Source organism: Pleurodeles waltl, chromosome 3_1 (assembly GCF_031143425.1).
Source record: "Pleurodeles waltl isolate 20211129_DDA chromosome 3_1, aPleWal1.hap1.20221129, whole genome shotgun sequence".
NCBI classification, from domain to species: domain Eukaryota; kingdom Metazoa; phylum Chordata; class Amphibia; order Caudata; family Salamandridae; genus Pleurodeles; species Pleurodeles waltl.
Genome location: NC_090440.1, coordinates 1,036,071,590 through 1,036,099,457, shown reverse-complemented (window position 1 = coordinate 1,036,099,457; position 27,868 = coordinate 1,036,071,590). Strand labels below are relative to the sequence as shown.

Genomic DNA, 27,868 nt, shown 5'->3' with positions numbered 1-27,868 from the left:
GGTTGTAGTGCTTTCCTCTTATTTAGTTTCTAAGCACTAACATAACACAACAGAAATGCACTTCTGAGGTCAAAGAAGACTTTTATTGTTATTTTATTCTTCCCCAACCACAATGTTTATGAATGAATGACGAATTAGTAGCTTTCAAGTCCGCGTTAATCAAACAAAATATATCAGTTTGCAATATACACAGCAGGTTATATTTATAAGATATTGAATGCAAAGCAAAACAAATACTTCACCGTGTGGGAACTATTCACAGCTTCATCTTTCTAAGGTCTGCAAGCTGAGGACCCCTGTCAACCGCGAGAAAGAGAGATTCATCTACCCACACGGGATTGCTGGCAGCCTGCGCCAAGCTCCAGCACGAGGTCCGGCAGATTCGAATCGGACTCTCTGCAGCCTGTTACATTCGTTACAAAGGTGTGCCCCCTCCTCTCAGACCTGGGAAACTGAGCAAGCCTTTTGGAGACTGGCCAGGTCTCCAAGACTACTCCTGTTCCCAAGCTCAAGGGAAGAGAAACGACGCCCATGTACTCTCTCTTATCAGGTCTAGTCTACTGTGAGAGCAAAACATCTTGGTTCTCTGGTGCAAAAACAGAGCTTGGAAAAATACAGAACTCCACGTTAAAGGCAATGGGCAGCTAACCTAAATATCAAATGCAATGTCATGTTAAAGGCAATAGGCAGCTAACCTAAATATCAAATGCAATGTCTAGTGTCATGTCAAAGCCAATAGGCATCTAAGCTGAATACAAAATGCAATGTCTTATATCATGTCAAAGCCCATAGGCAGCTGAGCTGAATATAAAATGCAATGTATAATATCATGTCAAAGCCAATAGGCAGCGGAGCTGAATACAAAGTGTAATATATAATATCATGTCAAAGCCAATAGGCAGCGGAGCTGAATACAAAATGTAATATATGATATCATGGCAAAGCCAATAGGCAGAATATCTAATAGCATGTCAAAGTCAATAGGCAGCTAAACTGAATACATCATGTCAAAGTCAATAGGCATGCAATGTCAAAGCCAATAGGCGGCTAGACTGGATACAGCATATCAAAGCCAATAGGCAGAATACAGAATGTAATGGCTAATGCAATGTCAAAGCCCATAGACGGCTAAACTGAATACAGAAAGCAATGGCTAATGCCATGTCAAAGCCAATAGGCACAATACAGAATGTAATGACTAATGCAATGTCAAAGCCCATAGGCGGCTAAACTGAACAAAACATACCATGTGCTACTGGTGAACATTGAGCAACTAATATGCGCAGTGGTGAAACACAAAGTCATTGGTCAAAACAAAACTTTATCAAATGGCAGGACACTGGTCCAGCCCAAAAAAACTGAATGCGTCTTGCATAGTGTCAAATCTGCCTGCATAAAGATACAACACATGATACACTCTCCCTCCCACCACCTGTCAACCGCCATAGACTGTGCTAATTGTGCGAATGGTCGCACAATCCACAAATCCAAGTCTGGGGCATACAGTGCTCACTGTAGTACACGCTGCACCATTCACTCCCAGAGGCATCATAACTATTGGATCACATGGGGGGATAGTCCAGGACCCATCATCAAGAGAGCCCCCATTTCATGGCCCTCATGAGTACTATCCAGGAGCGATCTTTCCCAATTGTCCTCGCCATCCAACCAGTGGACTGCATGCTGAACGTTAGCTGGCATGTAACAAAGCTTCAGATCTGGGACCTCCATCCCCAGGGGTGTGGAATTTAATAAAGTATCTACTTGTCCATGGGACAGGTTGCTTCTTAAATCTACTTGTCCTGTAAAAAAAAATCTACTTGTCCCTTTGGTGCCATGTAGGGCGGCGTCCAATTATGGCAGCAATTCCATTAAGTAAGCACTCTGACAACAGCCTCTCTGATTACTATAGTAGGGCTTAAATACCTGCATTTTCAATCCCTACTATAGCAATTTCCTTATTTTTCCCCCTTTCTGCAGATCTACATACTGGGGCTGGAGGAAGCAGCAGACGTTCCACGGCTGGAATGCCTTTGAGCCTGCAAACCTACTAACTTGCATTTTTAAAGGATTTTCACCAGCTCTTCGCTAATCTTGTCCCATAATGAGAACCGTTGGAAGTTTACTCCTGACAATGGCAGAAGTAGAGGTTCTTCTAGGGTTAGGAAAAAAGTGGTTGGTGGGAAAGTGAACTTGCAAATGCTCAATATATTTTCACATGAGCAAATCTACACATGCATAAAATACAGTTAACAAATATTTTCTAGAAATGCTCTTCCTCCCTAGGTTCCTATACTATTTCACCGCCCTTCTGTTACTCCTACCACGCTCGTTCTTCCACATGCTGCACTCACTACTGACCGACCTGCTCTGGGGCAAAGACAGGCGCAAAGTAGCACTATCGATAACACAATACCCCCAAGAAGCTGGTGGATTGGGCATGCCAAACTTCGAACTATACTACGCTGCGGCTCAGTTGCTCTGGCTAACTGTATGGTTAAGCGAACCTCCATCTCCAGAAAGCAAGGCGCTGCATGCATACACAGCACCACAAACAATCCTAACCTCACTACTGTCTGGTCCTCTCTGCCTGCTGATAAAGCCGATACTGCTGGACGCAGCCAGATTCTGCTGGCGCAGACACGTTCAAGGCAAGTCCCCCTCACCTCCTTACTCTCCCTTATTGCCACTGTCCCAATTACCGGGAATACAAGCACTATCACTACATCACGATACACGCGACATAAGTGCATTAAACGTGGGCGATTATTACTCAAGCTCCACTATGCGCACCTTTGCAGAACTTGTAGCCGCAGGGATCATGCATCCTGGGGCCTTTTTGACATATAGTGCCACTAAAAGGCTCCTTAACAGTATATGGGGGCTCGGCAGCGTTGAGCCACGAGAATCCCTTCTGCTCACTGCAATCCTTACCTTAGGAAACACAACAGGCATCATAACTAAACTATCAAAGTGCTCCTAGCAGAGGTTTGCTCGGACCTGACGCATGCTAAAGCACGTTGGGACGCCGTCCTCCCCACACCATTGCCACAAAAAGCCTGGGTCGCAGCTCTCACAATGATCAAGACAGTATCCCGCAATACCAGATTGCGGTACACCCAATTTAACTACATTCACCACTCATACCTATCCCCGGCCCGCATTCAAAGAATATATCCGAACACATACCCAGTATGCCCTAGATACGCCACACCAGCAGCAGACTTTTACCACATGGTCTGGAGTTGCCACTCAATAAACACGGCTTGGAAACGAATTACTGATACTATAGCAGACATTGCGGCCCACACACGTATACCCACTCTGGAATCCTGTTTACTCAGCATCTGTCATCGTGCTAAGGATGACAAACACCTGCACAGATTTATAGACCTAGCATTCGTTGTCTTCAAGCGCCTGATCGCCACGCACTGGAAGGCCCCACATGCTCCCCTGCACACTGCCTGGCTCCGCGACCTGCTCCGTAGCTTGCAAGCTGAGGCCCAGACGCTGCGCCAATTACAACTCAAGGGTCTGATACAGGGCGGTGCTGAAGTCTGGGATTTCTATGTGGTAGGCATAGAAGCCAGGGACGACACATACCCCCCCTGAGCTAGTTTGTGCTAGTGTGCTATCCCCCCGTTAAATCTCTACACCACGCAGCCCCTCGTTGTCCTCCAGTCACTTAGCTTTGACACTCTCGTACCCTCCCTCAGCGTAACAACGTAATGCTTAAAAGGAGCCTCTCCCACTACAGCGGCCCCTTGGAACTTTTTATCATGATTCGCTCGCCACACTCCGGCGCTACGGGCCCCTTCGCCCCCCAACCTCGGCTCTGGCTCCACAGCTTGCATGCATGACAGATGTGCCTCCTCTCCCCCCCTGCCCTCCAGAAGGAGCAGCCTGCACTATTATTGACACCAGCATACATGATTAGGTACTCAAATGTGACTTTAACCGCTAGTTGCACAGTTTTATGTTGTATTTCAGCACGTCACAATGTAATTGCACTGTACAAGACTACAAATGTTTGTAGACTGATCGTATAATCTTTAATAACGTAATGTACTGTTGCTCATGCATAATGTTTAATAAACCGATTTAAAAAAATATATATATATATATTTTCTAGGAGTACAATTTCCTGGTCTACTTCTGTAAGTTCTTCTGTATTCATGAACGCCACTAATTGAAAGACCTATACCAATAGGTGCACTTTTGAGACTTTTTTTTTTAAAGAATTGGGTCCCATTATTAGGTCTGGCATTAACAAAGACATTTTGTTTTTATTAAAATTCTATTTATCTCCCTATCTTTCAGCTGGCTTTACTGTGAATGATCGCATTCTGCTCTTCCACAGGAGCATATTTACACACAAAATAGTTTTGTTCAGTGCCAGGAACTACTGTGGCAATCAGTGGCGTAACAAAACTAGAGGGCCCCCTGCCCTGCTAAGAATACGAAGAGGGACCCCCCTGGCAAAGAATATGGAACCCCCCCCTGCAAAGAATATGGAGGTACCCCCCTGCAAAGAATATAGAGGGGGGCCCCCCCTCAAGACTCACTCAGGGTAGGTGCTTTACTGAGGGGGCCCTGTGTTGGAGGGCTGCAGGGCCACTGTTACGCCACTTTTGGCAATGTGTGCTTTTTGAGAACAAATGTTTTTGTTTTTTTGCCAGTGTTTGTTACAATGGTGAGGGCTGACAGCTCCCACAACAATAAAGTGCTACAAAAGACACGTCAAAACAAGACATGCATTGACAAAACCAAAAGACTCACAAATATGTTGGATCACTTGGCTGTGCCAATGCTGGTTTATTTTCATGCTTCCTATAATCTTGTCAAAAATGGTTACACTGATTTTCCATTAGGAATATTTTTGGGAAATACTAACATGCATCAACACATCTTATTAAATGACGCTTCAGAGAAATAGCACCTAAAATTTCAGTGTAGTGAAACATTTTTTTCCTACTTGCATTTTTTTCTGAACATTTTATTTTGAAAGCAAATAATCATGTCTCTTGCTTTTAAGCTTCTGCAAATATTTGCATCTAATCAGAGAGCATTTTGGGAGCATTCAACTTAGCGTCATATTGTTAAACTTTTCAAACGTGTGTACACTTTTTTTTTTTTTTACTGGAACCACTGTCAGTAGTGTACTGTGACCTTAAAACTTTTATTTAAAGTGCTCACCCTAAGATTAAATGATTTTCATTAATGAACCATAAATACAAGTTCGAACAGCATTAACATATGGGCACATATTACCTCAATTGCAGATGGTTCGCTTCTGTGTAAACTGGCAGCCAAAGGGTTTGTGCTGCAGGGGGTTGGGCCTACTTGTCCCAAGGACAAAATAAACATGAAAACTTGTTGCCCTTGACCCCAAACAAGGAATTCCACATCCCTGATCCCCCCCCTCTTTCCTATGCTTTCTTGAGGGTGCTCAGCCCAATCCCACAGCGCTTCCCTGCCCACAGTAGATTTACCAAGAAACCGTCAACCTCCTTAAAGGGGGGAGTCTCGTACATAGCTCCGTAAAGGATATATAGACACCTGGGCAGCATCACCATTTTAATGAGAGCCATTTTACCCATCAGGGACTATTTCAATCAATTCCAGAACTCTATTGAGGGGAGTAGGTTATGGATCACCCTACCCAGGTTCAGGTCATGTGTCAGTTGTGCTCCATGGACAACATGTACACCCACATATTGGACACTATCCACCGTCCACGGCAGTCCCGACTCACACAGACAATCCACAGGCAGCCCACTCAGCAGCCCCAATGGGAACAGGGTCAACTTGGCATGGTTAACTCAAAGGCCAGAGAGGTCTCCGAATTCCTGCATAACTCTGAGCAAGAACAAGACTGAGATATCAGGTTGAAACAGGTAAAGCAAAGTGTCATCCGCCTACAGCGAGACCACCTGCTCTGTACGACACACCTGTATGCCCCACCCACGCAATATCGGACGAAGGCGGCATGCCAGTGACGCCATCGCAAGGGCGAAGATCAAGGGAAACAATGGGCAGCCCTGTCAAGTGCCCCTCTGTAATATTGTGGTTGAGACATACCGCCCAGTGCTGACCTTCACTATCGGTCTTTCATAAAGTAGTTTGAACCACCTTATGTAGTTATGGCCCAGCTCTTCTCTGTCCAGTACCTGCCAGACATAGTCCCAGCAGAAAAAGTCAAAGGCCTGCTATATATCCAGGAAGGCACGTGCACATGGATCTCTCTTCAGGTCAGGTTCATGTAAGACATGCAGCAGGTGGCAGAGGTTACATAACATGTTCCGGAACAGATAAATCCTGACTGATCCACATGGATAAATTGCGGAGGGTGAGGCTGCAGTTTAACCGCCAGCACATGACTGGGGATCTTCTGATCTATGTTCAACATTGAGAGCAGATGGTAGGAGGCTGCCTCCATGGGGTCCTCCTTGGTTTTGGTATCACTACAATCAGGGAACCCCTCTTTCTAGGGCTTCGGTGTACTTAATGTTAGAAAGATATATTCCTAGTGTCCATATCACACAGTGTGAAACAGGTAAATGTGTGATTAATCCCAGATTACCTGCTTAACAAAATTGTGTGATCCTAGACCAGGCTTCTCCGAGTAGCTTGTGAGCTACCAGTAGCTCTCCAGCTGCCTAGACATAGATCTCCTGTGTCCAGTCTAGCCTGCTAAATAGAAACATTTGCTTGACTGAATTAATATATGTACACCAAAACTGAAAAATGTGTATTCAAAATGAGAACGTCTGTATTTTCAGAACTGATAAACTGATGGCTAAATTTCCAAAATATATTTAAAGCTGATATTTGAATGATAAATTGTGTAATTTGGGAGATTTATTGCTAATATTATAACCTTGCTACCAGGAGCATTTAAGCAATTGATGTTGTGTATTACACCACATAAAGGCTTTCCAAATTGACAAAGCCTTTTTTACATTACTACTGGCTTTCCTGCCTGGTGCAGAAGTAATCACTGTGGTTAAATTTATATAGGGTGGCCACTAACAATCTTCTCTGATGTAACCACTATTACAATACTAATGATAATAGTAGCTACTGATCATAAGTAACTCTCATAACAGAAGGTTGGAGACCCCGTCTAAGATAAACACTTTATTTTATCAAGCCTCCTTTGTTAATCATTGTCACAGATGAGAGTTTTGTTTGTGTTTTATTTAATAGCCTTTAATGTGGTGCCATCTATATTAAGAATCTAAGTCATATATAGGGTACACATGAACCCCTCCTTTCCTCTTAGGTCACAAATAGCATTATCATCTAGGTGGGGGGCAGAAAGTTTCTCAGTTCATCTTTAAGAGCTCTCACTTTTAATAAATACTTCTCAATACAGTGGTATATATTGATGTGCTAAGGTAAAACTCTTCACATGTTAAAAAATACATTTTTAAATTGTGAAGATACCTGATCATATTCTAGCATTATCATGATGGGCATGACAAATATTTTCATAGCACGGTGCAAGCACAGGCTCATACAGCCATAGCCGACCCTTGGCTAGGCTCTATTTTAGCTCTCCTTATTAATTTGTTGGCTTGCGCACCCCTATGTGGTTCGGTCAGAGGGTTACTGCTTTTGTCACAGAGGTCCCTTGTAGCCCTCATTGTCTTTTGCAACATTCCCTGTACATTGGTTTACATACTTGTACGATTCATTGTCACTGTATATTGTTTGTGTAATGTATAGCACGAACACCCTACATTAGGATGAATAGTTGTATCAAATAAAAAAAAAAAAAGTTAGTGCATGCTTACATCATTACAGTATTGCTATCATTACTGTAATTGGTCACGTAGATAAGTCTGACATTCTTACAATGCATACATATTGCATACATACAGAGGGTGAATGAAGCCAAAAAACTGGCTACAAATTATATTGTCTCCGAAGCACTTGTGATATGATAACAAGCTCAGTGTCTTTGCTTTCATCCATTGCATTGATATTTAAGTGTTAGGCTCACGATAGCACTAAGCCAGGATGAGATTTCAACAAAAGGAGGGATGATGGACTTTTAAGTGAGGCTTCTGTTTTTGGCACATCTGGAAGCAAAAGTTTTAAAAAATCCTCTTCTCCTACAATTTGCTGCTATGAAAGAAAAGCAGACAACATGCGAGTGTTCGTGAACGAGTCCCACAGTCATCAAAGTACACTGGGACAAATTCAGCATATTTCACTGATGCTGGCCTGGGTCCCAGCTCGTGCTCAACAATAGCTGCCGTATCTGTCTGGAACCACTTCATTCCCTGCATTGATGAATGGAAATTCATACAAAAAGAAAGGGTGAAACTGGTGCTGAAGATGCGAGATATTCAGATTGAGTATTTCAGAAAGTTTGGGGAGAAAAGGGACCCTATAACCGTGGCCTCATCTCGTCCCGATAGGCATGCAACACTCACTCAGCCTCCAACTGCATATGCATAGTAATGCTTTCATTTAGAATTGGCATTTATATGACTCGTTACTCTGTGTGCTCTCCGGAGAGGCCAAGGATTGGATGGGCATTTAGTCTTAATGAGCCACTGGAAGATCTTAAAGCAACCTGTACTGCCTCAGCCTCAGGGCTTTCAACTGTGTCCATCCTAAACACCCACACATAACTGTAACTCACTCAGACCTGAAGGTGACTTGTTCAGAAATACAGTTAAGAGCATGAACATATACTCCCACTCCAAATAAATGGGGACAAAGTTGTGCTGCCCATGGGGCAATTACCCCTGATCGACTCCGGGGGGAGAGGGGGGCAGAAAGCCTACTAGTTGCCAGGCAATTAAAAACAAAAATAGTGAGGTGGTGGCTACCAACCAGTATGGGCATGGTTATGCCCCCACCCCAACTGAAGGGGATAACAGTCTTTCAGCTCCCCCCCCGCACACTAAAACATCTTATCCCATGTCAAGCAAGAGGGCATTCAATTATTTTGTGTTTTGGTTTTACATTTGGCCCATGAGAGCTTGTCTAACTATCAAAATCGTCCCACTTGGAATGGTGAGGGCTGCACTTTTGGACTTTGGGACGCTGGCATGTAGAAAAATCTACGAGACCTAGACAAATCTGAAAACTAAACATCTGGGTGAGTCCAGGGTGATGTGCTTCACATGCACCCCATACCATTTTCTTACCCACAATGCCCTGCAAACCTTCAACTTTGCTTAAAATCACACATTTTCCCCACATTTTTGTGATGGAACCTTCCGGATTCTGCAGGAATCCATAAAATTCCTACCACCCAGAATTGTCGCATCTATAACGATAAACATCCTGCCCCACTTGTCAGCCTAAAAACTTTTTTTTAAACTGCCCTTTTGGACCCGCTTTGGTCCCCCCTCATTTTCAACATGTTTTTGGCTCTTCCTTGTCACAGGCACTTGGCCAACCTACACAAGCGAGGTATCATTTTGACTGGGAGACTGAGGGGGGCTTTGGGTGGTAGAAAATTTGTCCTGGTGCGGTGATTCCACACAGAAATGTGGGAAAATCTGATTTTTTTAAACTAAATTTGAGGCTTGCTGAGGATTCTGTGTAAGACAGCACTGGGGGATCCATGCAAGTCACACCTCCCTGGACTCCCTCAGGTGTCAAGTTTTCAGAAATGTTTGGGTTTGGTAGGTTTCCCTAGATGGCTGCTGAGCTCAGAACCAAAAACACAGGTACCCTTCCCCCCAAAAACAGATAGTTTTGAATTTGATAATTGTGATGTGTCCATATAGTGTTTTGGGGCATTTCCTGTCGTGGGCACTAGGACTACCCACACAAGTGAGGCACCATTTTAATCGGGAGACATGGGGGAACGCTGGGTAGACTGAAGTTTGTGGCTCCCCTCAGATTCCAGTACTTTGCAGCTTCGAAATGTGAGGGAAAAGTGTTTTTTTTGCTACATTTTGAGGTTAGCTAAGGATTCTGGGTACCAGAACCTGGTGAGAGCACCACAAGTTAACCCATCATGGGTTCCCCTAGGTGTCTAGTTTTCAGAAATGTCCAGGTTTGCTACATTGTCCTAGGTGCCGGCTGAGCTAGAAGCCAAAATCCACAGCTAGGCACTTTGCAAAAAACAGCTCTGTTTTCTTTAGGAAAATGTGATGTGATGTGAAATGAGGCGGGGACCCAGGGAGGGCACCCAGGAAGACCAAAGCGCTGCACCAGACTTGGAAGAACATTCAGTCCCGCCTAACAGGGAGGGGGGTATGTTTTGGTTTAATTGTTAATTTTTTTAACAAGTCTCTTGTACGATAAGCAATCATTGGATGCCACTAAGACTCAGAATGCCGAGGCTAACACATTCTGACCTGCAGATTGCGCTGCTCCAAGATCACCCATGGATAACTGGGGTCATGTTCTCATTAACCTGGGACAATGATATTAAGAGCTGTGGATACTAAACTGCTTTTCTAGAATGTAAATAGGCTGGGTGACAAAATAAAGAGGGGGTTGGTGTTGCAATACCTAAAACGGCAAGCCCCTGATATTGTTCTCCTGCAGAAGACACATCTATGTGGAAACACATATCGACCTTTAGCTCGAGGGGGTATAGAATGGCAGCACATGCAGGATACACCTTGGGCTCTCAGGGAGTGGGCAAGTCCTGGCCCTTTCCGATCAAAGGCACATGGGTAGACGGACATGGCAGATATGCAGCGCTCACTGGGACATGGGGTGAAATCACGCTAAATATTATCTCAGTGTATGCACACGGATGCGTATGTGGAACTTAGTACCCTGCTCTAAAAATTGCCAGATGGCGAACGCCTTATGGGAGGAGATTTCATGGGACACATTGAGTTACAAGGTAGATGGCTACATCGGCAAGGGACCAGACCTCACCACTCTCTGGCAGACTTTATGGCAGCTACGGGACTTACTGATGTGGGACTAACGTGTCACCCTTAACAGCGACAATACACGTTTCTCTCAGGGGCCCATGGAAGCCTCTCAAGAACTGACTACATCCTTACCTTCCCTCATCAGATAGGATGCTATAAAAAAAATTAAGCATTCGGCACAAGGAATATCACATCACTCACCATTCTGGGCATTGTACGGAAATCAGGTTCCGTCAGGGCAGCGAAGGCTAGTGATTAGTCCATGGTGTCTAACCATACTGCAGATCTGCTCTAACTTAATCAGGGCAGCCTGAAGCTACTTCTGGGGAAATGTAGGGTTCGTCGAATCCTCACAGTCACTATGGGAGGGCTGCAAGGCGGTAATAAAGGAGTAAAGGGTCTCAGCTATTTAAGCTAAAATACTGGCCTCAAGATAGGTCAAGGTGATCCTCTCCTTGATACACCCAGACCAATCCAGCTTTATGCCAGGTTGATGCACTGCCCTGAACCTGAGACGCCTACATGGGGTCATAGGTAGGACGCACAGAATAAGAGAGGTAGCACTAGTGTTTTCTTCTGAAGAGCGGATGGCCTTTGACACCATAGACTAGACCTACCTCTTTGAGGTCCTTAGAAAATTTGGGTTTGGACCAAAATTTGCAGCCTGGGTGCGTCTCCTGTATGCCGAGCCCCTGGCACAGGTGGTCGTCAACCAATGCACATCCCCAGTCTTTAAAATGCAGTGTGGCAAGAGTCAAGAATGCCCACTATCCCCCTTGATCTTTGCCATGGCGCTAGAGCCACTGGCTGAATGGATACGTGGTGATCCGCTGCTTAGAGGCTTGCAATGGTCGGAGGGATGGGAAGACAGGATATTGCTATACGCTGACGATGTTCTGCTCTATATTTCGGAGCCAAATTCTTCCACGGACAGGGTAATGCATATTCTTACGCTCTTCAGTCAATACTCAGGCTACACTAGCAACTGGGACAAGTCAGTGATTTATATACTGTAGGGCCCGGCCCCACGTCTCCTGATTGGCTGCACCAGGATTGCTACAGAAGAGTTACGATACCTGGGTATCTATATAACCGGAACACCTACTAGCTTCTATACCCAGAATTTAGAGCCGCCACTGCGACGGCTTAGGGGACATGTCACGCGATGGCGATCCCTACCATTCTGATTTCTGGGAAGGGCTGCTTTGTTCAAAATAATGGCACCTCCCCATTTTCTCTATATACTTCATAACACCCCGTATCTGGTCTCAGTCTCGTACTTTCGAGCCCTTGACCAGGAAATAGGTACACTCCTGTTGGATGGGGAACCAGCCCAAATAGCTGTAGCCAAGCACACACGAAGCTGGTATGACGTGGCCATAGCCCTTCCAGACGTGCGCAACTATTATCGAGTGGCCTAACTAACGACTATTAATCAGTGGACCTTACTGCCGGCATTGGAGCCAGCGTACCGCATGGACAGGGAAGCCACGCGGCCAGGAGGGGCTCTCCGGGCCCCGTATAGTGGACGAGGACCGCAGACATTCCCGGTTCTGACAGCGCTTACCCTAATCCTCTGGCATGAAACGCTGAACGTGTTGGGGTGGAATAATTTTATCACACAGAGCACTCCCTTGTGGGAAACCGCAGCACTGGGCACACTGGCAACACAACCTGGATTTAATAAATGGGACCTTATCAATCTCACAAAAGTGGCAGACCTGTGGATGGGGGGGCCATTCTTCTCTTCACGAACCTCGAGGTGGAGTTCGAGTTGGCCTCGACAGAGATGTAATGTTAGCCCCAAATTAGAAATGCACTCAAAGTATTACCCAGAAGGGAGGACCCTCCTGAGTCATTCCTGCTAGAAGACAGATTATTACTCGAACATTTACCTAAAAAGTAAACTAATATATCGCAAAATACTTAATAACTTACCAGATGTATGTAAAGACCTGAGAGCATGCTGGGTACAGGATGTAGGGGAGTTGGATGAAGAGGAATGGCAAGAGGCCTTAGCCTCCCCTAGGGAGGTAGGAATGCGAGCAACGTTCCGATTAGTGCCACTGAGAGTAATTCCCAGGAGTTATTACGCCTGCAGAACACTGTCCAAAATGGGCAGGAGGGCATCATCCTTATGTCCTCGAAATTGTGGCCAGCGAGGGACATTCCATCAAATGTTATGGGAATGTCCAATGATACAGAGATTCTGGTCCACAGTAGTACCTTGTCTAAATGTAGTTTATGGAAGCACTAGAGAGCCTCAGCCCAAGAGGTGTGTTCTAAATATAAAGGGAGACGTGGACCTTGCCGGCATGGATCACATATGGATGAAGTTAGGCTCAATAGTAGCAAAGCGTACCATAGCACAGGCTTATAGGGCCCCCGACCCACTCGAAGTGGAGGACGGGAAACATGACCTGAACTGGTGTATATTGGTAAAAAAAGTTATTTATGAAGGCTGGGGCTGCTCCCAAAATGGCAAAGGTCTAGGGGAATTGGAACTCCTATGGGGGGCTGTGTACAGTAGCGACAGAGGAGGAACCCGAGGACTACAGCACACTGTAAATATTGGGTGGGGAGATGGTTTGGGTATGGGAAGGGAGAGAATTTGAGGGAGGGCCTTACGGGATCAGGAGTTGGGCACTCAAGAAGAAGTAACGCCATACCAACAGTAAAGACGTTATGAACTAGCCAAAAGATGGAGGAGCCAAGCTAATTTGGTGTTTTAGCCCTACTGTCTTGGAAACGTCTTAAAGGTGAGTCAGCACCAAATAAATTGGCACCATCAAACGGCATGTCACTCAATATAGATTGGACTGGCTCTGAAAACTCAGGTACGCAACTAGGCACAGCAACGTAGCGCAACTGAGGAAGCCATAGCTCGACTCACAGAATCAGTGGTGTCCATGCCACAGCGAATTATTAATTTAGCTGTGTGCTGTTCATCCTGAACCATAGGAGTGATGGTACTCCTGATGTCTTTGGAAAGTGAAGGTAAAATGTTTGCTAATGAGTCCGATAAAGACTGAGAGAAATGTCCCAGAACACAAGATGCGTTCACAGAGTGTAGAGTAGAACTTGTGGAGGAAAAAACATGCCTGCCACAGACGACTAGACTCCTGAACTCTCTATCAGGTGGAGCATGTGGGAGAGACTACATATTATGGAAAGCTAAAGCAACCTGTACCACCAAACTTCAATGAGTGGGATGTCTTATTCGACAGGACAGATAATCAGGAACAGGTCGGTGCCTATGGAATACACCCGGTCAACAAGGGCCCCTATATCAGGCTTAACACAAGCTCCCAATAAGACATCATTTTGGGAAGTTGGCTCTGTATATACTATTCCAAAGTAAGAAATAGTGTGCACAGAGTCCAAGGGTTCCCCTTAGAGGTAAGATAGTGCCAAAAAGAGATAATTCTAATGCTCTATTTTGTGGTAGTGTGGTCGAGCAATAGGCTTATCAGAGGGTAGTGTTAAGCATTTGTTGTACATACACAGGCAATAAATGAGGAACACACACTCAAAGACTTACTCCAGGCCAATAGGTTTTTATATAGAAAATATATATTCTTAGTTTATTTTAAGAACCACAAGTTCAAGATTTACAAGTAATACTTCAAATGAAAGGTATTTCACTCAGGTATTCTAGGAACTTTGAATAATCACAATAGCATGTACAGTTTTGACAAGAATGGCAAAAAGCTATGTTAAAAGTGGACACAGTGCAAAAATCAACAGCTCCTGGGGGAGGTAAGTAAATGTTAAGTTCACAGGTAAGTAAAACACTTACAGGGTTGAAAGTTGGGTCCAAGGTAGCCCGCCGTTGGGGGTTCAAGGAAACCCCAAAGTTATCACACCAGCAGCTCAGGGCCGGTCAGGTGCAGAGGTCTAAGTGGTGCCCAAAACACATAGGCTTCAATGGAAATAGGGGTGCCCCGGTTCCAGTCTGCCAGCAGGTAAGTACCCGCGTCCTCGGAGGGCAGACCAGAGGGTTTTTTTTAGGGCACCGGGGGGACACAAGCAGGCACAGAAAGTAGACCCTCAGCGGCACAGGGGCGGCCGGGTGCAGAGTGCAAACAGGCGTCGGGTTTCTGATAGGAATCAAAGGGGAGACCCGGGGGTCTCTTCAACGATGCAGGCAGGCACAGGGGGTGGCTCCTCAAGGTAGCCACCACTTGGGCTAGGCAGAGGGTCGCTCCTGCACTGGAGTTTGGTTCCTTCAGGTCCTGGGGGCTGCGGGTGCAGTGCTGGTTCCAGGCGTCGGGTTCCTTGTTACAGGCAGTCACGGTCAGGGGGTGCCTCTGGATTTCCTCTGCAGGCGTCGCTGTGGGGGCTCAGGGGGGTCAACTCTAGCTACTCACGGGCTCGCAGTCGCCGGGGAGTCCTCCCTGTAGTGTTAGTTTTCCGCAGGTCGATCCGGGGCGTCGGGTGCAGAATGGAAAGTGTCACGCTTCCGGCGGGAAACGTGTGGTCTTTAAAAGTTGCTTCTTTGTTGCAGAAAGTTGCAGTTTGTTGAACAGGGCCGCTGTTCTCAAGAGCTTCTTGGTCCTGCAGGGTAGTCCTTTGAGGCTTCAGAGGTCGCTGGACCCTGTTGGATGCGTTTCTGTTGCAGTTTTCTTCGAAGTAGGGAGACAGGCCGGTGGGGCTGGGGCCAAGTCAGTTGTCATCTCCGTCTTCACTTGAGGGCTTCAGGTCTGCAGTCCTTCTTCTTTACGTTGCAGGAATCTATCTTCCTCAGTTCTGGGGGCCCCTAAATACTGAATTTAGGTGTGTGTTTAGGTCTGGGAGGGCAGTAGTCAATGGCTACTGTCCTGGAGGGTGGTTACACCCTCTTTGTGCCTCCTCCCTGTGGGGAGAGGGGCACATCCCTAATTGAATTGGGGGAATCCTCCATCCGCAAGATGGAGGATTTCTAAAAGTAAGAGTCACCGCAGCTCAGGACACCTTAGGGGCTGTCCTGACTGGGGGGTGACTCCTCCTTATTTTTCTCATTATCTCCTCCAGCCTTGCCGCCAAAAGTGGGGGCAGTGGCTGGAGGGGCAGGCATCTCCACTAGCTGGGATGCCCTGTGGTGCTGTAACACAGGGGGTGAGCCTTTGAGGCTGACCGCCAGGTGTTACAGTTCCTGCAGGGGGAGGTGAGAAGCACCTCCACCCAGGGCAGGCTTTGTTCCTGGCCACAGAGTGACAAAGGCACTCTCCCCATGTGGCCAGCAACATGTCTGGTGTGTGGCAGCCTGGCAGAAACTTGTCAGCCCACACTGGAAGTCGGGTATGTTTTCAGTGGGCATCTCTAAGATGCCCTCTGGGTGTATTTTACAATAAAGTGCACACTGGCATCAGTGTGCATTTATTGTGCTGAGAAGTTTGATACCAAACTTCCCAGTTTTCGGTGTAGCCATTATGGTGCTGTGGAGTTCGTGTTTGACAGACTCCCAGACCATATACTCTTATGGCTACCCTGCACTTAAAATGTCTAAGGTTTTGCTTAGACACTGTAGGGGCATAGTGCTCATGCACATATGCCCTCACCTGTGGTGTAGTGCACCCTGCCTTAGGGCTGTAAGGCCTGCTAGAGGGGTGACTTACCTATGCCACAGGCAGTGTGAGGTTGGCATGGCACTCTGAGGGGAGTGCCATGTCGACTTAGTCATTTTATCCCCACCAGCACACACAAGCTGGCAAGCAGTGTGTATGTGCTGAGTCGGGGGTCCCTAGGGTGGCATAAGACATGCTGCAGCCCTTAGAGACCTTCCCTGGCATCAGGGCCCTTGGTACCAGGGATGCCACTTACAAAGGACTTACCTGGGTGCCAGGGTTGTGCCAATTGTGGAGACAATCAGACTTTCAAATCATAACTTGGCATCAGGAAAGGCAAAAGGTCAGGGGGTAACCATGCCAAGGAGGCATTTCCTTACAATCATGAAGCACTTTACTGTAAGGAAGCACTGGTTCAAGCCCTGTATGACTCTGATGGAGGACATCAATCTGGGGATATGAAGCTAATTCCGCAAAAGCGAGATCCAACACCTCCACAACCCTTTGTAGCATGCCCGCAAATTGGGAGCTCCCCTCAGTAGCAAGTCCAGGGGGTGAAAGAAGGCCTGAGGCAGAAATAGAATACAAGCCACTAACCGTAGTTAAGTCAGTTAACCAGCTGTCATCTCCATGAGGGTCCGACTCCTCTACCGTCTGTCCACCATGTCCCTCAGTAAGACCAACATGTGGGAATTCTTGTGGAGGAAGACCAGGCAAACAGGCAGGACTGGCGCCGTCCCCGGAGTTGACCGACGTAGAGAAGGTGATTCCTCGACATCAGCTTCAGATGGGGAGAAGGATTCGACTTTGATTGGAGCCGTCAGCGGATACTGGTGCTGAAGGTGGAAAGTCCGAAGGACTGTGCACCAGCGCTGTAACGGCTTTGTCAACCAACGCCGAAGGCCTAACTAAAGCCAAGGGCGAACCCACTGGCATGGATACAATCAAGTCACTTTGCACCTCCAGAGGGAGGCAATTGACCAGAGACAGCATGGAGGGAAACATAATATTCAAGCATCTGGTCTAGAGTTGCCTCATCTCCTGGAAAGGGGGGGGGGGGGGGGGGGGGGGGAGAAGACGCATGGCAGACTCCGGCCTCGTCTCTTCAACCGATGAATGACGGGAGGTTGTATTCAGTGGAGTCAGCAACTTTCATAACTTTGATTGTTTGCAAGACTTACATTTGAATACCGCTGCAGAATGGCGTCCACGAGAACGACTCCTCGAACAGTGCCGTGAACGGACGTCAGTCTGAGAAGGAGACCTCATTCGACAGGAAGACCGAGATGACTCCTACATCGGCACCACTAGAAGATTCATTCAACACTCTTGTAGAGCTTTCGCCCAAAGTGGCTGGCAGGAGTCGCACTCATCGGCATTATGGTGCACATCCAGTCACCACATACAAACGGAATGGGGGTCCGTAGCTGGCATTTGGGGCCCACAGGGTTTAAACCCAAAAAGCATAGAAAGCGCACTGTTTTAATATGACTAAACCGTCAAAGGAGGCCAAATACAGCCTGACCAACTGTTACCAGATCCGCGTTGCAAGTGCGGAAAAGAAGGAACTGGCGCCAACAAGGGAGATATATGGACTCTGCTGACGTCACATCCAGTGGACGATGTCGATACGGAGTCAAGCAGATGTACTATGGAAAAAAAATCCAGGTCCAGGCCTTCCCCGGGGAGGATTCTAAAGTAAGGAATCTGCGGCTAGATCTCTATCAGATACTAGTCGTAGATGGGCTTAATTTGGACGGATTGGGTCAGGTCTCAATGTCTGGAAACACTGCTAGCCAGTTGTCCGCGCCCTCCTGAAGAATAAACTAAAAAATACTCGCCTCTTTATTACAGCTAGCGATGTAGCGTTCCTTTAAAATGTCAAGGTCGTCAACTGAAAAGACTACTTTTGAAGGGTCGGTTAGAAATCAGAGGAGGCGGGAAGAAGCGTCGGGAGAAGAGACGACTAATGATCCCTGGCTGGTCAGAACAAATAAATATTATTTACGTTGACGACGAGTGTTTGTGTGGCAGATCACTACAACTGTCAACCTAGGAGTGACACATAAGTAAAAATGGCACATACAAGCACACCTCAAATATCAAAATGGTACACATAAGCAAACCGATAACATCAGCCCTGGGTAAAGCCGGAATCTGTCTAAGTTGTAATAGAGGCAACGAGTACAGTACAAGTCTTCGCGCATCCCCAAGAGCAGTCTGCGTCGCATTATGATGGGTTTTATCTACACCTTCAATGGCTTCCTTGGTATTACAAAACAACTCAGACACCGCGTTCTAGTGCAGGACTGGCGGGTTACTTTAAAATGGTTGCCTAACAACGGCTTGCGGAACCGACCACCCGAGACAAAGATGAGGACATTAAAATTATTGTGTTTGTCACCGACGCTAATTTCCCAAATAAAAACACAAGAAGACACATTAGATATGTGCCAAATAATACTAATTCCATGCCTCATGCGAAAATATCCACAGAAGGTATACTTACCCCTACAGACTATTCAAGATGTGACGTCCCCAAAGGGCTAGCCAATTGAAAACCAGGCGCCGATATGTGCTTCTTTTGAACAGTAAACTAAGGCCTACATGTAAGTGTGTGCAATAGTTGATGGGAATGAGGCAATATTTCTCCTGTCAGCTGGTTTCACCCCTAACATACAAACAAGGTGCAGAACGTTCACAGATACGCCTGGACAGTAGAGAGGGGCGGTGCCAATGCAGAAACTAAATTGAGCCCCAACCGACAGAAGTCAGCATGGAAACAAAAATAGGACTGTCAACCTAATGTGACTGCTCCACTGCCCCCATCCTATTTAAACCAAGTCAACCTTGCCTTTTCCCTTTTTCAATATACATCGGATAATTAATTCTGCTAGCATCACATTTTTCTTCACTTTTTGAAAAGACCTTGACAAGGTTTTACTAGCCGATTCAAAATTAAAAGGGTACAAATGTAAGTATTACACGCCTACTTTATTTTGTTACATTTTAATGATCTACAAATAGAAATAAATATACTCTCTGTTTTCTATATCGTATATGAACGTTTGCGTCTATTAGGTAAACTGTGCCTGGAAACCCTTTCCTTAAAACATTGCCGTTCTTCCAATTAAATGAGAGACTTTCTAGTTTGTCCTTCTTCAGTTTCGATCTTTGACTCAGTCCCTAAAGGAAACAGGAGAGGGTGCTGCTGGGTTGAACTTTGGCTCATTTGTCACTAGTTGTACATAGCACGTAGTGATCGCAACCAATCCGAGCTGTGAATGAGATGGTCGACTATTTCTTTGATTGGCGGAGGCCGCGATAAGCCTTTTTCATTAGTTATGACGACCCATGCACATTGAAAGGCTTTACTGTCAGACGCCGTTGTCGGGGAAGCTGAGTTTTTTCTCCGTACTGTCAGTGGGAGGTGAGTGAGGGCAGGATAAGTGGTGAACGTCCTAGATGTCATGCCAGACTCCTCTAGTGAGCATAAGGCGAGGCCCGGCAGGTGCAGAGGCAGCTGCCTCGCTGTGTGTAACGCAAACTCCTGGACTCTCAGGACCGAGCCCAACTGGACACACTATATCGGCCCCTCCCGCCTAGATCACCGTTATTATCGGCGCCTTTCGTTTTTCCACGCTGTAACTGATGAGTTAAATTATTTTGATATTGAGCTCCATTTCCAAGTTGAACGTTCTATTATAGGGATTTTGACTTGATGGCAGTAGCGAATTTTCGCAACAGTACATGGATCACTCTGTGAAATAAATATCTCCCTGTCTCCCTTTTGGGGTACAGCTCCGCATAGGCTAATTATTAATTGGTTCTTAATAGTCAACTGAGTCTCGTTTGGGGGGTTTGTGAAAGCTTAAATAAGGTCACCAGATCCCCTTCCCCGTGGGGCCTTTATTAGGTCGGGCCATTGTTCATCACGCTACCCCCGACGCAGCCTGTTGTAGAGAATTCATTAGGGGGTCGTCTCAGCCCGTCACCGCGCTATTGTCCACTTTCTAGTGCCTTTGTGGTGGGGCTATCTGTGTCCCTGGAAGGGAGCGTTTGACTCACAGACCCTCAGTTAAGTTTACTACTGTTTCTATCAAACGTAACTACAATTACACGACTTTAAATGTGTTTTTTGAAGCTATGTCAGCTTTTCCAAAAACAAGGTGAAATTATTTGAATTTGGTATGCTTTACCTTATAGTGATGTTGATGAGGAGAGTGCAGAGTATTGTTTTCCATAATCGTTTTCGTATTTTACCATTCTCCGTGGAAAGTATAACAAAAAAACCTTTTCAGTTTAAGGTACATTACGACATTTTTTATGATTTAGGTGGAGTTTGTTTGCTTTTTTTTTTTGTTTGAAGTAAATTATGAGCAAATACTTTAGGAAATATTAATTTATATACCATTCACTATGGATCCTGAGGGCTGTTAAAGGTACAAGACATCGCAACTTGCCTTTAAAGACCGAGGCCTCCATTACGAGTTTAGCAGTTGGAAAAGGCTGCTTGCCAAACTCCCACGGTCAGGTCACCACCAGTGCAGTGACCTTCCCACGGGCCGGCCTGTTACAAATTTCCTGCTGGGTCAGCGGGCGGAAACAGAGTTTCCACCCGCCGGCCAAGCAGAAACAGCCCACAACATTGACGACGGCTCATAATCGAGCCACCAACCATGTTGCGGTGCATAGGGTGCAACAGCACCTGTTGCACTTTTCACTGTCTGCTAAGCAGACAGTGAAAAGCGCGTCATGGCTGACCTTGGGGCCCCCTGCACTGCCCATGCCAAGTGCACAGGCAGTGCAGGGGGGCCCAAGGGGCCGCCAGCATTTACAGCATGATGCAACCGCCATGTAAAAGCTGGCAGAGAGGGGAGTCGTAATCCCTGGCAGATTAGGACCGCCAGTCCCTCCTGTGGAGGAAAACTGGTGCTGCTGGCGGTTCGACCGTGGTGATAATGTGGCAGTCTGACCGCCGCCAAAGCAGTCGTACCAACGCTTTGGCAGAAGTCAGACCGCCACCGCTAGGCTGGCGGTCCTAGGACCGCCAGACGCGTAATGAGCGCCAGAGTTGTTATCAACATATCTTGGTAAATGACTTAAACTCTACAAGAGGTTTTGGACTAAGAAAAGGGTGCCCATATCTAAAGAGACAGCCTTTGCATTATGTTTTTCTGAAGTGAGATTAATTCTGATAATTGGATGATCCGTTTCTAGGTCTCGCCTCAGCGTTGAGACATATTGTTACTGCACAGCTGGCTTAGAACCCGCCCATTACTTAGCATTGGTTGGCTTCATTGTCAAATTTATTTATTTGCTTCTAATCTGTTAGTGTGTTTGGGCTTCATTTCCTCTTCTTGGATTTGCCTATCCTCTGGAACATGAGTTTTCCTGCTGTCTCCTTTGTGTACGTCTTCCTTCCACACTTGTTGCCCGTGCTCTTCCCTGCCCTTGTGTGCCTACCAGACCCTTATGTTGCTTTTTCACTTGTGCGCTTCCACCTGAACTTGTGTTCTTTTCCCACCACTACATTGCTCACCCCCCCCACCCGCACCGCTGCTACTTTAATTTGGTTAAGGGGTGGGTCAAGAAGTCCACTCTGCAAAATGGAGCAGAGTTTTTTTTCTCACGCTCGCCAACATTAAGTTGGTGAACGAGAGAAATCGCTAATTTGGCAAGCGCGAATGAGTTTTCTGAACGCGAGCTGTAGGTTGCGACTGCTGACAATGAGAAAGCTGCAGCTCGTGTTGAGGAAGCTATCGCTAGAGTAGAAAATTTACTCGAGTGGCAGAAAGAAGTTAGAGCCCTCTGGCACTCTACGTGATGCTGCTCGTTCTGATTTTTCAGCACAATAGAAACGCCCGCACTGACAATCAGTCCGAACAGCGCAACTTACCCAGACTCCGCCGCTCATGGAACTCTGTGTAGTGTGGCGGAGTTCTGTGTAGCAGAACTCCATCCAGGCCTAGTTTTGTTTACCAATTTAGCTTGCATCATTAAGAGGAGAAAAAGTGGTAATGTAATTTAAATGATGCATATGGTCGCATGCAGCTTTTCTTTTTTTCTTTTCGTTTTTATAAGCCATGCTGCAGAGCATTGGGGATGCAGTTCAGCATGGCTAGAACCATTGGCAAAAAAGGCCAACAGGGTATGCTAAACCTTGGCTTCCTAGACGCCCAAACCCTCATCGGGCAAATATGCTGGAGGTCTGTAATGTATCATTTAAAGGCATCTATAAATGATGAAATCAACTGTTGTGCCAAGCTCAGTGAAGTACACTGTGTATCTAGAATCCAGGCTTGTTCCATACTGCAAGCCAATGTAGTTTGATGATGGTGGCTAGATGTAGGCCATAAGTATACAAGGTTCGAAAAATCATAAAAATGTTACTAGACCTGCAGGTCGAGTAACTTAAATAATCTACTCAACCTAACTGTAATGGACTTGACCTGTAAATATGCTCCTTGTTAAAGAGCAGAATGCTGTCAATCACAGTGAAGCCAGTTGACCGAGATAGAATTTTAAGAAAAACAAAAGGTCATGGATAGTGCCCAACCTAATTGAGGGCCCAATTGTTAAAGAAAGTTACAACCGCACACCTGCAGTTTTATGGACTTTCAAAAAATGCACAAGAATTTACAGAAGTACGCCAGGAAATCGTACTCCCAGAAAATATTTGTGAACTGTATTTTAGCACGAGCAAATATGCATGTGTAGATTTGCTCATTTGAAAATCTATTGAGCATTTACAAGTTCACATTCCCTCCAGCCATTTTTTCCCCAACCCTAGAAGAACTTACACTTCTGCCATTGTCAGGAGTAAACTTCCAACCTTTCTCAATATGGGAAAAGGTTAGTGAAGAGCTGGTGAAAATCCTTAAAACTGCCAGTTAGTAGGTTTGAAGACTCAAAGGCATTCCAGCCCTGGAACAATAGCTTACTGCCTCCTCCAGCCCCAGTATATAGATCTGTGGAAAGGTGGCAAAATAAGGACATTGCTATAGTAGGGATTGAAATTGCAAGTATTCAAGCCCTAACATAGTATTAGCCCTGGCATAATCAGGGAGGCTATTATCAGTGCTGTCATAATTTGTCTCCGTACTACATGGCACCAAAGGTACAAGTAGGTTTTTACAGGACAAGTAGATTTAAGAAGCAACCAGACCTTGGACACGTAGATATTTTATTAAATTCCACACCCCTTACTGTGTACAGCAGGTCACACAGTTCACTTTACAAAATCCTGGAACTCTGCAGTCAGTGAAGAAGTACTTGTAAACTGACTTCTGCCCTCTGTCTCTGAACACAGACCAAATGTGACAAGAGAAAAATAAAATTCAAAGGCATCTTTATTGCTTCTTCATTTTTGGACTGAACAGAAAACCCTTTTTTTTTTTTTTTTGTCAACTCTCCAGAACGGCGAGTAGGTCCTAAATAAATATAACTCACCATGATTAAATCTGACTTGGCATAATGAATGGGGGAGTAGATTTCCTGAAGCCTGACTATAACTGGTAAATTTCAGTGGTTTGATTAAAACAACATTTTAACTGATATTTTCACCTAACTATAAAATCTCTAGCCTATGTTTTTTTTTCAGTGCATATCTAAAGTCTGTTTAATGTAAAGTAAAATATGAATACAATTCCTTACTATAATGTCACTTAAACCTTTGTTGTTTTTTTTTTTCTTCAATTAAGTTCTACGTTTATTAAAATGTAAAGTAACATTTCATTATAAAGTGTAAAGCCAACCCAGCGCTACACATGACTTTTGGCCATGCGCAGCATTGGTTTAGCCACAGTGCCTGGTCGCATGCACAGCCTCCGGCAGGAGCAGTGCTATGATATTGGCCTCTGCTCCTTTAAGGGAGTGGAGGCCAATACCGTAGCACACTGCACCATCTGAATGCGCACTGTCTGCAAAGCAGACCGTGCGCATACAGAGGGTACTGGGCAGGAGGGCGCCTGCACTGCCCAAGCCTTGGGCTGTGCAGGGGCCCCACCTGTGACCCCCAGCATACCCTTAACCGCCAGCCTTTCCATGGCAGTCAGACCACCACGGAAAGGCTGGCAGTAAGGTGAGTTGTAATCCGCAAGGTAGTGCTGAGTTCAGCGCTGTACTAGCTGAGTACAACTCGGACCGCCCTCACCCAATCAGGAACCAAGTTCCCAGCGGAGACAACGGTTTCCCAGAGGATCTGCCCGCCAGGGTTGGAATGTGGCGGTTCCGACCGCCACCGCAAGGCTGGCAGATCTAGGACCGGAAGCCTTGTAATAAGGCCCGAAATGTTCAAAGGATTGCACAGAGGACCCATCACAAGGGCACACTACAGTTATCGTACTGGCCCAAGGGAAAGCAATGTTAGGATCTTATAGTTCAGAGAGAACAATGGATTTGGTTAGCTTACCAATAAAGGGGGATACAAAAACATAATCAGTAACTGAGCCTTTCCTCACCCAGTAAAAGTAGGAGTATCAGTTTCACCATTAAGTTCCATTCCATTGTACAGTCCAGGATTGAGTAGAAACGAATGCAACTTTTCACCCCTACGATTCAGATTCCCCAGAGTACATACCTCATGAAACACCTGAATGGCCTGAAGTATAGTGTGATTTGAGCCCAGCTTGGCGTTGAAGTCCTCTCCTATTAAAATATTGAAATGATTAAGGGTATGAAAAAACCTTCTTCTAAGATAACGTATAGTGAAAAACAAGTCCTCTAAGTTGCACGAGGGATCAGTAGGCCCCACAGCATTGTAAAAAATTGATAAGACAAATTAAAATAACTTGGGAATTCCACCCAAAGGACCTGTTTTTCTGCCTGTTTAATGGCTACTGAACATATCGTGAAATTGCCTGTTGTGAGAGCCAATTCCATCGTACCCCTACTGGCCGTGCCTCTCAGATCTACAGGCAGGCACAGAAAAGCTCTAGTTTCCTTCCTGTGCTGGGTGGTCCAAACATCACGTTTCTTGTAACATAGAGGTAAAAATCAGCAAAGTAAGATAGCCAGTCTGCATCCTCCAATTTAGAGGTAAGGCCAGCCACGTTCCAGTGTATCAGTTTCGCCCTAAGATCTAAACTGATACCCTCAACAAATCTAAGTGACATTTCAGGAGAGGTGGAGTTGTTTTCCTCTAAGGCTCCCCTCATGATCACTGCATGCAAGGAGGAAACAGGCCCATTCTCTGCCAAAGAAGCTGGATTGGAAAGATTCTTAGAGGGAACAGGCCCCCCCAACCCTCTGTGGGAGTTCAGTTCATCTATTATCGTCGGTCCATGTCATTTAGATCTGCCAAGGGTGTAAAACAGTTGCTGCAGGGGATACTGGAGTCTGCCCCTTGGGATGGAATTTGTGGATTCATAGTACGTGTGGAACCATCCCAACTTGTACTTGTATCCAAAAAAAACCCATTAAAAAACCCTAAAGGTAACAAACTTATGCGACCTTCTATAGAGAAAGGTTGTCATTGCTCTTGAAGGAGAACACTCCTAGCGAGTAGCAGGTATCTAAAGTTAATGATAACACAATCTCCACAGATAGTCTTAGCAGTAGGCCCAATCCAGTCCACTTGTCAAGCCATCAGAATATTGTGATAGTCCCGCAAGGAAAAACCTGAACGGCCAACTAGCCAGTGGCACACTTTATTCTCAAGTTGGTCATAGAACTCTGATCGTGGGGCTTCCAGTTTTGGAGTAGTCATCAATACAGCCACAAAAAGACAGCTCTCGGGGGGTAAATTAATGCACAAAGAAAGGTTATTGTGACTGGGTTTAGAATCAAAATTAACAAAAAGAAGATTGTGATCCTGCCCATTATTGACAGGGCCCGTGGGGTGCATCTCGGGAGCCCCATTAGCAACTGTTTGGGTGACATTCTTTGCTGGAGCCATAGTGACCCTGGTCACACTGGGTTCAGCTATGGAGGAGGCTGCCAGCAGGGATCACAAGACCTGGGGGCTTGGGGCAAGAATGGTGAAAACTAGAGATCTTGGCAGCTTCAGCTTCAGTCTCAGCAAGCTTATCAACCAGTGGAGCCAGGCAATTTTTAAGAATTTCTGCAGATTGCACAAAAAAGAGACCCAAGCAGGCACGTCCAGGGAACCATGGGATCCATCACCCAAAACAATGGGAGAACCAAGGTTGACAATTTTGTCTGCGCCCTTCATGCCGGACGTAGCATGTTTGAGCTTTCTCTAGTTCTTAGCTTCTTTTATGAGGCAATAACTGTGCTACTGGAACTGTCCCGGAGAGCTGTGAATCTTCAGCGGACAAAAAACCATAGGCTCCCCTTGGTCATTGTGAAACGTGTTGGAGAAAACCATAGGGAATTCCAAAATCCAAAGAAAGGGGTCTCTCTGCCAAGTCAATTTCTTCTTCTTCCTTTTTATTTTTTATTGGCATTTTGTCTGAAATTATACATCAACATACACATAGTAGTAGTGTAAAGGCACAGTACATTATTGGGTTTTTTTCACATAGGGGAATGGGTGATCACTGTATGTCTGTATAATTGCAGGTTAGGCCAATAGTACATAAGAGTATTATTACATAACCTCAACCTATGAAACAACAGAATAAACAATTTGGACAATGTGGTGTGGCGCATGTGCCATAAGCATAATATGACTCTGAGAGGAAACAAGGGGGTGGTGGATTCTGTGCGTGTGGAGGGGACCTTGTGGCAAAGGAGATATCCCCGGGTGACGGATCACTCATATCAAGAAGTTCTGCATATCTGTCTCAATGGCCGTTCCGAAAGCCTTAAAGGTGAACTTACATAGTCGTCTAAATATGTGCAGTGTGAATTGCTTCATAATATCATGCGTCCGCCGGTGGTTGTAAATTGTTATGTAAGCGGAGAGTGTAAAGATCCCACGTTGTAATGGCAGTGTCTCCACTGCACAACCGACTGTAATTAGACATGGCTGTCTTCCGCCAGAACCCATTTGTGAGTAACTTGCAGCCAGTTTTCTATTTTGTGGGTATAAGGTGTCGCCCAGTGCATGGCAATTAGGTGCTTATAGCGCACGGTTGCGAGATCAGTGAATTTCAGGTAGTGTTTATTACGTTTTGTACACCGCAATATTCGGAGTAGGCAATTAACAGGGGTTGGAGGAATATGGACCTCTGCAATCTCGGATATCAGTGTCATGACCTTAGTCCAAGCTTGCAACAGTGCCGAACATTCCCGAACCATGTGGATAAAAATTGGCTAGTTTGAAGTTGCATCTAGGGCACGTCCCTGGGAACGTTTTGAAAGGTAAGCCTGATGTATATAGTTCAATTGTGTATATTTCAGACGTGCGTTACGAGAGACATGCTTGACGTGCATGAGGGCCATATCCCATTGTGTAGTGGTGATCTCTATGTTTAGGGAGTCCTCCCACTGTACCCTACTCGGAGACGGTGGGTTACCCCTCCCATGAAAAAGTGCCTTATAGAGGGCCAA

The 27,868-nt window shown here is 45.8% G+C and overlaps 2 protein-coding genes across 5 annotated transcripts in view; one reads left to right on the top strand and one right to left on the bottom strand.

Moving 5' to 3' along the window:
• Positions 1–19,149, bottom strand: part of CEP70 (centrosomal protein 70) — a 443,636-nt gene extending 424,487 nt beyond the window's left edge. For 2 of the 4 annotated variants that reach the window (XM_069224319.1, XM_069224321.1), the window contains exon 1: positions 18,921–19,136. The gene's annotated coding sequence lies outside the window, so the exon portion shown is untranslated. Of the gene's footprint in view, positions 1–17,592; positions 17,927–18,920 lie in introns of those variants that run through there. The other 2 variants (XM_069224317.1, XM_069224318.1) reach the window with 2 other exon arrangements.
• Positions 19,150–19,631: 482 nt separating this feature from the next.
• The window catches only part of HACD2 (3-hydroxyacyl-CoA dehydratase 2), a 113,782-nt gene continuing 105,545 nt past the window's right edge, over positions 19,632–27,868 (top strand). The window contains exon 1 of the mRNA XM_069224315.1: positions 19,632–19,841. Coding sequence (XP_069080416.1) covers positions 19,766–19,841 — 76 coding nt within the window. The 5' untranslated portion in view covers positions 19,632–19,765. The remainder of the gene's footprint in view (positions 19,842–27,868) is intronic.